This window comes from Spea bombifrons, chromosome 4 (assembly GCF_027358695.1).
Source record: "Spea bombifrons isolate aSpeBom1 chromosome 4, aSpeBom1.2.pri, whole genome shotgun sequence".
NCBI classification, from domain to species: Eukaryota; Metazoa; Chordata; class Amphibia; order Anura; family Pelobatidae; genus Spea; species Spea bombifrons.
In genome coordinates, this window is record NC_071090.1 from 68,664,193 (window position 1) to 68,679,206 (window position 15,014).

Below are 15,014 nucleotides of genomic sequence, written 5' to 3' on the forward strand. Positions count from 1 at the left end.
TGTGTTTTCAAACTTTTTTACTAAAGACGCTAACAAAAGGAAATACATCTTTCATAGAGGCAGACCAGTCTACCTACCTTTAAAATGATGGGGGTTCCTGGTTTCAATTCCAAAATCCCTGTCGGGTTAAATGTTTCAAATACTGGATCTGGATAGTACGTGAAGTTGGTCTTGTTAAGGACCAGCAGCGCTTGGACATTATCCAGAATGAATCCAAACTCTTCTGGACGCTCCGTAACATCTGTCTGATGGTTATAGTTAATTGCAAGTGCTGGAGCCTGGCATGTCATTTCTGTAGCGTTTAGCACGGTACAATTCTGCAAAAAAATGGATATAGCAAGCAACAAGTTATATTGGGAGCCTAAGTCACAAATCTAAAATGTGTTATTTTTGATTAAAAGTATTGTGGGATAAATTATTTCTCTGGCATGATAGAAAATCGGAAACCAAAAAGCTATGTCGTTCTTTATAGCGAGGGAAGAGACTTTACCTTGTACTTCTCTTGTGTTATAATATAAAAGCTTTCTAGTTTCTACTAACAGAGTGCTTAGGAAAGAAATTTGCTTCCCATGACCTCCTGATAAAGTGCACACGCAATTTAAAGCACATAATGTTTTCTCAAGGTCTCAAACCATTTTGTCAGTAACGAAAGAATTGTGTAGCAAAGACTGCGTGTTTGTGAACAATGTGTAGTGACACTTACTGAAATGTAATGTAAAGTTACTACAAATCTAGACTTATAATAAATAAATATATATCTTCATACTGTGCAAATCCTATTAAAACGTTGTAAAATGTTTAATCTTTCTTGCAGTACCATTTCCGTAAACCCCATAAGGCTGTAATTAACCTTTTTCTTCTTCCTCTGGATGATAGAGAACATTTAAGATTGCAATAAAATATGTATGCTGATTAAGTATCCTGTAAATCAGAGCTACTTTTCATATAACTTCTGCAGAATAATGTACAAGCAACAATAACAAATGACATTATAATGTTATCTATTGCCTTAATAAATGGGAAAACACACACTTTGAAGTCGTATGTACCATATGGAGTAATGTATATTTGTCACATCCTATAATTTACACACTAAATATACCTATGGAATTGGGTTACAGGTTAAATTATGCAATACTGTATATATGTATTATAATCCCACTTTTATGTATACCCCTAAGAGAAGTATTTTAACTTTTTTCAATGTTTTTTTAAGATATGCGTAACTATTCTGCTCCATTATGTTATCTATCACTTATTGTTAAGTTGCAGTTAATTGCTTACTGGTTCAGGTAGCCTCTGAAAGGAAAGACAAATATAAGGGACAAGTCTTAAGGACAGGAGACTGTTCAGATAATGTTGGCCATGCCACCCTGAGACACATCCTATTTCCAGGTTACGCTATAAGCTCTAAGTTAAAATAAAGGCATTTTTAATTAACAAATTTGGTTGGGTTAAAAGATTTTTTTTTAAATTAAATATGGGACTAATACTAGTAGGCAAACCTACTTTATGACTTCAGAAACTAATCAAGGGACAGGCTAGTGTCCAATACAGCCCAGCCGACAATAAATGCGTATTAAAATACTTTGTAAGTGCTTTATTATGCATTATTTGGCGTCATCCTTGACTATGACCTATCGTTTAATCCTCATATTCAGTTGTGGGGGTCCCAGATAAAAGGAAATGCATGGGGGAACTTCTACAGAATCTCTCTATGGATTTGCAAGGGAAAAAAAAACAGTAAATGACAGAGGACATTTTGTTAACTTAACTTCCTGTCCATTAATCAACCTGTTTCATTCTTGAATATTCAATTGAGTCTTCTATCAGACTAGAACTATGTGTTACTAAAAGGCACAGTTACTATAATAAAAAGATTTCTGTAAGTTTTTATGTTGGATTTGCTTAGGTAAACAATTCAATATTAGCATAACTAGGAACCCACCTATTTTCAATTGAAATGAGCTCCTTCTCTGGGGCTGGAGGTTGGTCTTTTCAGACTCCTTGCAGGGTAACAGGATTTAACCATGTCTGCTCCTCTGGTCTCACCCACTCTCCACAAACACACACTCCTGCCTACCCCACTCTCTACTCCCTTTCAGCCTGTTTAAAGTGTCATTGGGACTATCCCTATGATTGTAGCCATGTATGTCAACACATTTTGGTAAATTATGAGCTAGGTGGGTCTGATGTAGACAAATGATTTATATCACAATAAATTCAGTCATAAACATTGTTGTGTTTTAAATTCTATAAGAGTGTGTTCCTGCGGTATAGTGACATCATTTGACATGAAGCCCATGCACTTCAGCATGTTAATATGATCATCAGAGCTTTGTTTTTCATTGTGTTATTTTCTTATGTTAATGTAGGTCTTTATTTGTTGTTGAAGCAAATCCAGTAATATTCATGGGATGCCATTCTTTTGTAAATCCTCAGATTCAATTTTAATCACTTCTATATCTATCCCTATAATGCTCACAGGGTGGTTATTTCAGCGGTGGTGACCGATATGCTGAAATCAATTTCACACAAATCAGTCTGACCATAAAGTAATTTGGTGCACATGTCAAGAGGATGATGAGCTACATGTGATATCCAAAGAGCTTTAATGGCCTTCCATACTTTGACTGTGATCTTTCAGAGGGATTTCAGAATAAGCAACTTCACAACGGTGTCTAGTTTAAAGCTCTATTTCAACATGATATACTAAGAATGTACATGTTTTGAGTAGCAGCGTTTTCATTATTAATCTTAAATAAAGCCAGTTGCCCTTAAACAGTTGCCCTTAAAAACTTTGACCTGCTGAAGATTTTTAAATTAAATATAAACTTTATGATCTTAAAGCAAAATCAAAAACATATGGGAACCTTGAGTATCAAAGTAAACACATATGAATTTATTTTTAAATGAAAGTTCGTAAACTTTCAACTCTCATCCTTTAGTGCATAGTGTGTTAATCCAGACCCTATACATTGATTTTAGCAAAAAACAGAGCAAAATGTTTTAATGTGCAGTAAAATAGTGTAATTGAGACAAAGCAGCTATGGTTACTTACATTAACATGTTCTTTTCCACCCAGCCTGGCCCTTATTCGAGGATTTCTAATGATGTCCAAGTTAGTTCCCCAAACTGATATTGGTGTGTTCCCACTACAAAAGTGTAAAAAAATAAACATAATATTTAAAAATGACACTGACTGAAGGAGACACAACTTAATATTGGTAGAAAACCATAGACCAGGGGTCCTCAAACTGCGGCCCTCCAGCTGCTGCAGGACTACATCTCCCATAATGCTCCTTCAGCTAAGGGGCTGGCTGAGGAGTATGGGAGATGTAGTCCTGCAGCAGCTGGAGGGCCGCAGTTTGAGGACCCCTGCCATAGACTATACAAAGACCGAAATACAGTTTTCACCTATACATTTGGATTTAGTATATTAATCCAAAATCATCTCTATTGAATTAAACATATTCACAGAATCCCAGTAGTAGGATTAAGCACTTATAACAAGATATTTTCTCAGAATGGCACAACATATAGATGGGATGCAGCTGCTATTTTCCTTAGTTCTTCATTCTTTAAAAAAAAAAAAAGATCACACGGCACCAAGAGGTGAGCAGACATCAAGGCCTGTTATTTGAGCTAACTATACCCTTGTATACAACATAACATGCTTAGAGGACATCGCACCTATTCTTTTAAAAGTATTTTATATATATGTTTTCTTGGAGGTGAAGTATAAAGTTAAATTAACAATGAATATAGTCTTACTTTGTGTTTCAATAAAGAACTACAGGGTAATATGAGCAGATTTTACTTCGATTGGTTATATTGTCTTGTTTGAGTTCTGATTTTAATGCACTCATGCAGTGGTTAAGTACTACTTTGAAAAATATACCGGTATTAATATGATGCATTAAAAAGTTTGGCTATACATACTTAAAACCTTTAAAGTTGCAGGGTTAATTCATCCCTGTTGTAAATCAAATCGCTCTTTTGAAGGAAGGATATGAGTTATATTGTTAGTACCAAATAGCTTATTTGGCATCCACCTTAAAAGGGTTAATTTAGTTATAAACCCTTCACTCAAGATGCTGTCACTATTAGTGATATTTTTTTCCCTAAGACATCCTTGCTGTTTACACCTCTTGGTGAACGTTTTTTCATTGGTTGTCTTGTACTATTTAGCAGTTTTTTTTTTCCAAAGATAAACATAAATGCAAAGTGTTCATACACTAGATATTTCTGTTTTCATTTTGATACTATTTTAACAATTCCCTTTAACAATCAGTGTCCTGCTTTCCCAAACATCACAACTATACATTCATTAGAGTACCCGTGATTGTGCAAAGAATTACCACTACTGAATATCATTTATCTTTTCATAAAAAAATATATATATATATATATAATTAATTAATTAATTATTAATTAATTTGAGCAGCTGATCTTAATAACATTTCAATGACTTACAGTGCATTATTACTACTGTTATTGCTGCTATCAGGTACCCAATATGTTCTGTAGGTATACAGATATTTAAATATTATGCGGCATGAACCAGTAAAAAAAGATAACAGTAATGTAAAGAACATTTTTATTAAAAAAAATAGAGAAATCTGGTATAAATTATGTAAAGCATGCATCTTATATCCCCCAGCTACCGTGGCATTCCACATGGATACCCTCCTGAGCTGTAATTGGGCCAAGGCAAGCTGAGTCTTTATAGCAGTCATAAAATGGCCTTCATTTTCTCTATATGGCAAATCCCAGCATTCATAGAATATTGCTTGTGCAGGAGATACTAATTGGAAGGATTTGTAGAGGTGTCAGCTCTTTTAAGTGACTTTTTACTCTGCTTAGATCTTTGCCTTGGCAGGAACGCAAAACGTCCCTTTTAGTTTGTTTAGGTTTATAAGGAAGGGAACTGACAGGTACAAAGGGAGAAGCTACAAACAAACTATGTGAAACATCACAGAACCTGCATTATAAAAGTTCTTTCTGAACTAAACTTGCCGAAGGAATCAACATTTAGGACAGTATTTTAAGCAATCCTAGCTCAGCAACTGCTGTCTAGAAAAGACAAAATCTGTGCCGATAGACAAAAACAGAACAATGTAGAACATTACTATGCATTTATATAAACTGCTGAACTAAATATTAACTAATAGATACGTTTGTTAAATGGCTACTATTTTTCAGTGTCTTGATAGCCATTGATGGCCACATTCTGGAGGACAGGTAAGACAATGCAATGCAAAATGTATCTCCAGTCTACGTAACATGTAATTTGACATTGTTTGCAGGAAAACATTTCTTGAAAGGTCTTGTAGAAATGTTCTCCAAAGTGTATGTGTTTGAGAAATATTTTAAGCGCAAAAACAGAAAATGGCAGTGAAAAATGAAGAAACTTGTGAGAAAAGCAGGAGAAGTCAAATAAAAAATAGAGCAGATAAGATCAGAGATTGTAAAAGGTCAAACAGGGAATAGACGTACGACACTGTCAGGTAAGAATTTATTGAAATGCATTGAACGTAAAAGCATAAAGGAAAACAGGGAGAGAAGAAGCTTGACTGAGGGATAAAGGGAGAGGAACAGATTACAGTGCAGATAAGACATTAGGGGCTAGTTTCTCGTACCTCATGATGCTCCATTCTGGTTCAATTCTGATAATTTTTGGATCCTCCACATATTCAAACTGTAGCTCCTGTGGAATTCTGGCTTTGTCGATCTGTACAGTCACCTTTACCTTCTCCAAGCCTTCAAGGGAAGCTGTGGTGTTACAGAATATCTCACTCGCTGTTCTCCTGACAATGCAATGCATAAAAAAAATATTACAAATGGAGAAAACTTGCATTCATAAAAATACTGCAATATTAATAGGCCAGCAGAATAAAATCTAATCTGTTTACTGTATCTACATGATTTATGAGATATTACGAAAGCAGAGTGTTTTTAGAAAGTTTTTTTTTAAAAAAAAATATGGGCTTAAGTTTACCTAGTGGTGAAAAGAAACCAAACCCAACATAGACTGTTCCTTTTCAGTACCAACATGTCTATGGCTTATAAGCGTAGAATAATTACTGTGGAAACTATTTTGAACTGTGAACAATTCCCATTAAAAGTGTATTGAAATTGTTGCACAGTCAAGATGCTACCTTCTATTTTTAATATTATAGATGATCCAAGTCAAGGCACAAAGAAAGAAAATTAAAGGAGAAAGAATGATGGGTGAAGTTATTCCTGGTCTAAAATTGATACATTTGTTTAAAGCCCTGAACCAAGCTAAAATTACCTTACAAAAAACAAAGCAGGCACTAGTTAATCAACTTCCATGTCTTATCCCATGTCCTTGATGTACAGTGATTTTGATATAGGACTGGATTTAAATCCAAAATACCAGAAGAAAGAATGCTTGCTACTGTATGTTCAGAATGAAATAAAAAGTGGGAGGAGCCTGTTAAGCATTGCCAGGAAAGGACTTATACTAAACCACCACTCTTTGTCCCGTTAATATGATAGAGAGTAGCTAAGGATAAGAAATCAAGCCTTAACTGACGGCCTGAAAACCACATGGTGCATAATTGTTACTCTTCCAATCGTAGTACAAATATAAAGTAGAACAGCCAATATAAGAAGCTAGGACACATCATTGTAAGAAGACATATACTGGCAGCGGCAGAGTCTGCATACAATACAATGTTTAGGTTTATAAAATACCTAGAAAACAAAAGAAAACCCATACCTGTCAAATATGCAAGGCTGGCGTCCAAACATAATTTTGACACTGCTGCCTGCATTTAAGTTTGTCCCAGTGATGGTTACTTGTGTGCCTCCTGATACAGGACCCTGGGCAGGCTCTAGTCTCGAAAGAGCCAGTGTCTGTAGAAAAGATATGTTTATTGAAAAGCATTATATAAATTACAATGTTCAGAAATCATTGCTGCCATGTTGACTCCTCCAGTTTATTTTTATGTGGATGTATTCCTTTTTTAGAAGAATGTTCACGTAGCAACATTCAAAATAGGTATAGAGGAAGTTCCAAACACTCTAGGACAGATTAACAATGATGAACCTCTTCCTTTTCCAAACACCCTCATTGGATATTTAAGCTTATCGGGAATTGGATAGTAGCCTGTAATTAATTGGTTTGATACGTTTATTATTACAGAGAAGGAACATACATTTATCACTAAGCTGGATTGGTCGGCATGCATGAAGACGGGTAGGGTTATATTCCGAGTCTCACAGTTTTTACACCTATCTTGGTGTAAATTAATAAATTCCCAAGGTCACACAACCCGTAGCTCCTTTATTTGTTTTGTTGGTATCCCAACTGGTAACCCAGTTGCAGCTTTTCTCCCTGGTATATCACAAAGTGAAATACCTGCTTGAATAAAGATGACTAAACAAACTTTTTTCATAATGGCCACAATTCAAACTATTTGGTTGCCACAGTAATCAGCTCATTCATAAAGGTATGAAACATACTGAGAAAACATAAGCCTCGAAAGGGTATATGCGCATGCTCATATTTCTAGGAGTTGGAAGGGCAAAGGGTTCAATCCCCATAATAAGATGGCTATTTAAGAAACATCTGGCGCTCTTGAAGAGAGGTGGTCGGTGATTTTAATGGTACAAGGTATGGAATTCCACTTGCAAGGGGAGGAGTAAGCATCTAGCTGTCATGTAGTTTAATAAAGATTTGTTCCAAATGTATTATGTAAAAATCCCCTATACCAGTTTTCCCCATATGTGATCTAAAAAAATGACCCTTGATAATATTTAAACTTGAACTAACCTTGGATTAAACTTGGATTTGCCACATGACTACAGTCTAATAGAATACAGTTCATTTTTACAAAATGAAAAACCCTTTTAAATACATATTTCTTAGGTGTGGAGTGTATACTTAAATTAGCATTTTAATGGAAAAAAATCATAGGATCTCAAGAGAATGTTTGCATTCAAATGACTAGCTTAGTTTAAGAGCAATGCCGAAATGACAGCACATTCCAAATAGTTCATTGAATTACTGTATAAAATCAACTATATTTTTCAATTGGTTTTGATATGGGGTTACCCCACTGCATGCAATATGCTTCTTCTGTAAAATGATGGCCTCAGAGCTGTGCAGGCGTTGCTCACCTTCGTAATAGGCTAATAACTGCATATATTTGTAAAATATATGTAATATGCCATAATATGTTCACTGTGACACTTCTCTACCCAACTCCCTTGGAATTCCCACTGCATCAGATTTTGAACTCAAAATCTATAGAGTTGCTTAGAGACAATATGCTGCTTATTCCAATAATTATTCTGCGAAAACACAATATAGGACTTTAAAACTGATTTATAAAAAGTGTTAATATATCATAACCAGGTGTTATTTAATCATATGCAACATTATTATTTTAAGGTGCTGTTCCACTTAGACAAAAGATATGTTATGTTTTTCGTGCCTCTGAAGGTTTACATTTTTTACATGATTAAAGGATTATTTCTAGTAAAAGTTTGGGCTCTCAATGGTAACAGTAACAATGTTTCTGATGCTGCAGAACAGTACTTTAATAAACTGACAAAGGGAAATTAACTAATGGCTTTTATTGTATGGGGCAGAATTTGCAACAGAGCCTCCACTCCAAGAATATCATTCATTGTATGTACTCCTATTACTATTATTACTATTACTAAGTGCCATGCCTTTTTTTTGTTTTGTTTAATATCTCTCAGCATGTTCCTCCAGTCTAGACCAATATCTGATAATACATCGCCATGAACTGAACCTTCTAGTATGTTTGCCTCCCCTTCTCTAAATAAAGAAGAACCTTCATTTTAATATAATTTACATTATTATGAAGCATATAAAAGATTCAATGGAATATCAATAATTCAGAAAAAGCAGTTATGAATGTTTTATTTTGGATTTGCAATAGGATCACAAATGAATATATTTTTTTTTGTCATGCCAAAGAGTGCAGTGAATTTTGTCTAACTAAAACAGCACCTTTGCAGAGCATTATAAAAGCTTATCCTAGCTGTATTGATCATATTTATTGCTACTCACAAAATGCTGCAGTTCTGGCTTTGTGGTTAATATTGAGCAAATATCATTGTGTGTCAAACAATGCATAGATTGAAGGTCAATGTTTATTACCGAAGCAGAATCAATGTTTCATTACTAGTTAAGGCTAACCTGTAATAACCAGAGATAATGGGAAATCACCCCTAGGTGTCATTTATGGTTCCAAATGCAGCTCCATTAAATTGTCAGAAATGGTATTCATTTTTCTCTTGTTAAATAGGACTGGGAACATACAATGTGTGTGTGTGTGCATATATATATATATATATATATATATATATATATATATATATACCGTATATACACAACGATCAGCCCTAACATTATGACCACCTGCCTAATATTGTGTAGGACCCCCTTTTGCCACCGGAACAGCCCAAACCCGTCAAGGCCTGGACTCCACTAAACCTCTGAAGGTGTGCTATGCAGTTTTGGAGATGCTCTGACCCAGTCATCTAGCCATCACATTTTGGCTCTTGTCAAAGTCGCTCAGATCCTTAGGCTTGCCCATTTTTCCTCCCACAGGTGCCATGATAACAAGATTATCAGTTATTCACTTCACCTGCCAGTGGTCATAATGTTATAGCTGTATATATACAGTCCAATGCATATGAAATACACCTCAACTATTGATAATAAATGTGCAAACACATTCAATTGCAAATTCAAAAGTATTCTGCAGTTTTTGTAGTTGCCCCTTGCCAGCACTGCATGTATGTGGAGACACTGAAAGCTTGCACATACAAATAACCCATCAAGAAGAAACACATATGTATAGGTATGACTACGAGAGCATTTGTAAAATATTTAACCTACATTTTTGTCCTCATATACATTCAATATGCAAAGTGCTCTTCATGATATTTATTTTCTTCCACCTATTTGTTTAGGTATGGTTATTATTATTATTATTATTTTATTTTTTATTTATTTTTTTGCATTCTGCAAAGTCTATCTTGCATTACCCCATACAAGCAAGGTAACTACTAATTTCTGGTGCACTCATTCCAAAGTGCACAAAAACTTTGCTGTGCTCTGCGTGACAATTTTGTGTTAATCCAGCTCTTGCTATGTGCCATTCAAGAGGAAAAGAATTACTCAAATCAAGTCACATTACCCATCACTATGAAGAGGCAGAGGGAAATTCTCTGAGAGATAAACTCTCTTTCCTAATGTGCCCTTTTCAGATGAAATAATTAAGGAAAGTGTGCAATGCAGTCAATTTTCAGTAACACTTCACTTCAAATGTTCCATCATTACAAACTCATTAGATCCTTGTGCGGATCTTGCATGCGTTTCCCACAGGCATTGCAATGCAATTTAGTGTTAATGAACACTTAGAAACACTTCCGGATTAAGTTGTTGCAACAATAGACATGATGAACTATAAAGATGCACAAAAAAATAGACTTTAACACTTTTCGCAGATGCTCTTGAGATTCCTAAGGAGCGACAAAGCAATAACATATAGTTCATACTCCTGAAAAGAGTTATTGTGCAATTCAGTTTGGCCTCAGTCACAAAGGCATTGGCTTAATTTACTATGTATATGCACCTAAAGGCCAGTGACCATGACATAGTACTCGGGGCATCCAAAACTCATATACCTTTTACTCAGGTTAGTGGGACATTGTATTTGGGGTTTGGACACTATTATGAAATTTGCCCAAGTCACGTTCCTGAAGAAGTCCACATGCCAGAATATATGGAACCTTACTTGCACAGACAGATGAAAAAGGGAGAAGAAAGACACGGTTTGATGTATTATGTAGTATGAATATAGTAAGGTGCATTTAGAATTATTCTGGTTTTCATGATATGAATGGAATTCCTTATTTGTGTTACCAAGCTTTAGACATGGAATTAAAGTTTGCACCACTATTCACAACCATGAAAGTGTCCAATGGCTTGACAACCGTGTCTGTTAACAATCCCACTGTATTAAAGAGCTGGTTGTCATTACAATCTTAAATTATAATAAGCATGTTTATGTAAGGGTATTTTGTCCAAGAATTTTAAAATCTATATTGAATATTTCATTGATGATTGAATTAATTTGCCCATAATGTGCATGCATGAGGACCTGTTAGTCATGGGATTTGCAGCTAAAAACCTTAATCTTGATGCTTGTGTTGGGGCAGCAGACTTCAGAAGTGGGAGCCATACTAAAGGCCGTTCATGGATTTCTATTTATGTAAATGGTAAACTCTAAGCTCTAATCCATGTACTTACCACAAAATAGTAAAGCAGTGAGGATCTTGCCATGTATCGAGGTCTGCAGTCTCCCACACACACATCCACAAATCCTGCATGCTGGCTGGGCTTGGCATCCCCAATTTCACAAACAATCCTGTAGGACAGTTTCCATTTAGAAATGCATTTATAAATGTATTACTGTTATGTTCATCATTCATAGTTCTTATAGAGAAATGCAACATATTCTATCCTTTTCATTTGTAAGTGCAAAAAAAATAAAGTCATATATTTCTTGTTATGTGGTTGTGTGGGAGCTGCCATCTTGATATTACGGTAAGAGCTTTATCTAGAAACTACACATATGTTAATAGTGATTTAATGCTAGAGGCTCATGCGCAGTCTGCTAGAAAATGTGAAACACATTACAATTCGCTGTATCGGCTGAAGACTCAATTCCAAAGCAACCATCATTCGGGGATCATGGGAAAATAAGTAACGTTTGCATGAAATGTTTTGGCTATGCCTTTGGTGGAACCAGATGTCACGCTGAGAATTATAATGAAATAGCTTTATAACAGTATATTGAATACAAAAAATGATACCCCAACAGAGAGATGGTAAAAAGGAAAAAGGACAGGCCGAGCTGAAATTAGAGAATGTCGCATACACACGTGACCATTATAATTTACCTACAAGGTTATAGAAAGTGTTTAAAATATAAACAATATTTAATTTATTTTGAAGTTGAGAACGCGAGAAAACTACCAAAAATATGCAAAAGTAAAAAAAGATGAATTTGAATCTTTATCCTTTGAATTGTAATGCATGTGTTCAATTAACACCATATTCCTAGAAATCTAAGCTGCTAGTGCATTTTTAAGTGTTATATATTAAAGCCAAGGGCCATAGCTGGTTACTCTTAAACACCTTCATTTGGATTAAAATATCCTTGAATCACAGAAACATCATGCAATCATACTACTCTAAAATACATTATGGAAAATAATAAATTAAACACTGTTGGAAACATTTAAAAATGTTCACACAACAGGTACTAATTGCTGTATCATTCGCTCTAAAATTATGATTGGTGTCAGGTCCACTTAATGTTAAGCATTTTAAATTACGTTGCTATTTTTCTGTAGGCATGGGCAGGCAATCTTGTTGTCACTTAGTAAAAAAGATAGTATTTTGTTTGGAAAAAGAAAAGCACTTTAGAAGTAAACTTATTTTATGTACACGAACAACCAAAGCGCACTAAAGTAGTTAGTGCAGAACATTAATGAATAAGAATTTGTTATAGGGATGACACTATATCTATACCTGACAACTCTAAAGGTTTGAACTCATTTCTCCAGGATCACTTCTCATTTTCTCAGGGCAGGGGGCTTGGCGTTTAGTCACGCTCACTCCCTGTCCACTTTTTCTCCTACTTAATACTGTTGAGCCCCATTCCTATGAGCAGCTAGCCCCTCACAAAGCCACAATCCCAGAAAAGGGAGAGATCTTGGTAGCTTGCCCTTGGAAGTTCGGTGGTATGACGGTAACCTGCTTCATATAGTATAGCTGATTTGAGTTAGTGTACAATTTCCAATGAACATTCAGGGATCTACACAGGCTAGTTTTTCTACCCTTACCACCCTTTACGGCTATACTGAAAAATTATGTTACACTGATTGACTTCAGCATGGGCTGTGGATATTAACTTTGTTGAGATTTATTTTTAAAGAACAAAAAAAAGATTTCAGCTTTTGACACACAGCATACTAGATGGAAGTTTTACACTAAATGATGGGCTTTCATTATCGAGCTATTATCAGCTGTTCAGTGAACCTGTAGATTTCTCAGATGTGCAACTGAACATAGGGCATACTCAATATCAGCAATCACTTACTGTTCTGCAGGAATATATTCTTCTACTATAGGCGTGCACTTAACTTCTGCCACTTTAACATCATTTTTAATTTCCCAAAATTCCAAGCCCAAATTTTCTCCTCGTATAGTTACTTTTGTCCCTCCTTCTCGGGGGCCAGTCACAGGTATGATCTAGAAAAAGAAATATAGATATATATATATATATAGATGGAAAAATTAAATGTGCAGCTATAAACAAATATGTCCACTGCTCTACAGTCCCAATAGATGTTCTCAACTGGAATTTCTTGATAAAGAATGTTGACCACCAAACCATGACCCATATATAACATCATTCTAAAGTCAAACAATGTGGGTCTTAAAAAATGGACAAACTCCTCTGTGTCCCAAGACATGATGAAAAGAAATGACCATAAGAGGTTCCTTCAAGCCCATCCCTGATGGCCTCGATGCTCAAAGGTTATGGTTATCTTTTCACATTATGCCTGCAGCTTTACTGTAATGTTTTGCTCTATTCTTTGAAATATGTTTTTATAAAGGTGTATTGAATTCAATCAACTTTACAATTATTTAAAATTAATGGAAGTTAAATACTACACAGATATGTATTACACAGAAGTGCCACAATAAGAAGATTTCCATACCTTATTAACACATGTTCATAAACCAAACTTACTTTACTACTTTCATAAGTTCGCTTTAGTTGGTTTGAATTAGATACAACCAGAGCAAAGCCTAACGCATAAGTATTGCACATATTTATCCTTGTGGCTCCCTAATTACTCTTTGATTGGATTAACGCAGTACTAATCAGCCTAGGCCATATACTCCGGCGAGTCTGGTCTACCACTTTAAACTGAAAATGCTACTAACAAGGAAAATATACGACTGCAGGGCATGACAATCTGAGATATGGAGACATTTAAAACGGAATATTACCAAAATGTCCTCAAGCACTGCACAAGGTCTTTCTAAATTTAACTGGTTAATTAAGAGATAGTTCCAAGCTAATTCCTTGCTAGTTTGCTGATAATGTAGCATATGAGTTACAATTACATTAGTAATGGTATTAATGTACAAGTAGAACGCATATCCAATATCATATATTATTTAATAAGCTAATTTGATTCGCGTTTAATTTATCTGAATGGGGCTTTAGTTACATTAAACATTCCATAAAACATACCAAATTCTCCTACTTCATTTTATTGTGAACAATTTTTCATGCTTTTGCTGGGTATTCTCAATAATAAAATTAATGATGTGCTATTATATCAAATCAATGCCGATAGAGAAATTAATTGTCATTCATTTTCCTAATTATCAGTGGAAGTCGGGCACTCGCATTGTGACAAAATACTCTCTGCAGAAAGTATTCGCTATATGGCTGCACAACAGGGTACTATGTGCATTTATGAATGACAACACATAATGATCAGCGATTATCATTAAAAATACTTTAAAGTGCCATTTCTCTAGTTTATTATGTTTGTAGGAGTGAAATGAGAAAAGGAAAGAGGAAGCATTTTATTCCTACTTATTCTTGCAACTGGAAGACTAATACAAGTTCAGTTTAATGAATGTATAAATCAGCCGACTGATAATTATGTCATCGCTGAATTGTCACTGATATGACACCTTGGGATGTCTTGGCTCTGCTGCGACAATTCAGAAATGTGACAAAAGTACCTGCGAGTTCACTATGAAACGGATCAGTTCACCTTTGGCGATACAAAGAGCTCTTTCAGATGAACTGGTACAATGCCAGTAATTTTGTTCTGTGTTCCCCTCAGGCAAAAACATTTGATTGTAATAAGCATAGGTATAGTGACTCAGTAGAGATGAATAAGGG

At 35.1% G+C, this 15,014-nt stretch overlaps 1 protein-coding gene across 1 annotated transcript in view; it reads right to left on the bottom strand.

Moving 5' to 3' along the window:
* Positions 1 to 15,014, bottom strand: part of PLXNA4 (plexin A4) — a 313,936-nt gene that overhangs the window by 40,916 nt on the left and 258,006 nt on the right. Inside the window, exons 13-18 of the mRNA XM_053462914.1 lie at positions 13,182 to 13,333; positions 11,324 to 11,441; positions 6,749 to 6,885; positions 5,643 to 5,810; positions 3,062 to 3,155; positions 78 to 317 (exon numbers count right to left, since the gene is read on the bottom strand). Coding sequence (XP_053318889.1) covers positions 78 to 317; positions 3,062 to 3,155; positions 5,643 to 5,810; positions 6,749 to 6,885; positions 11,324 to 11,441; positions 13,182 to 13,333 — 909 coding nt within the window. The remainder of the gene's footprint in view (positions 1 to 77; positions 318 to 3,061; positions 3,156 to 5,642; positions 5,811 to 6,748; positions 6,886 to 11,323; positions 11,442 to 13,181; positions 13,334 to 15,014) is intronic.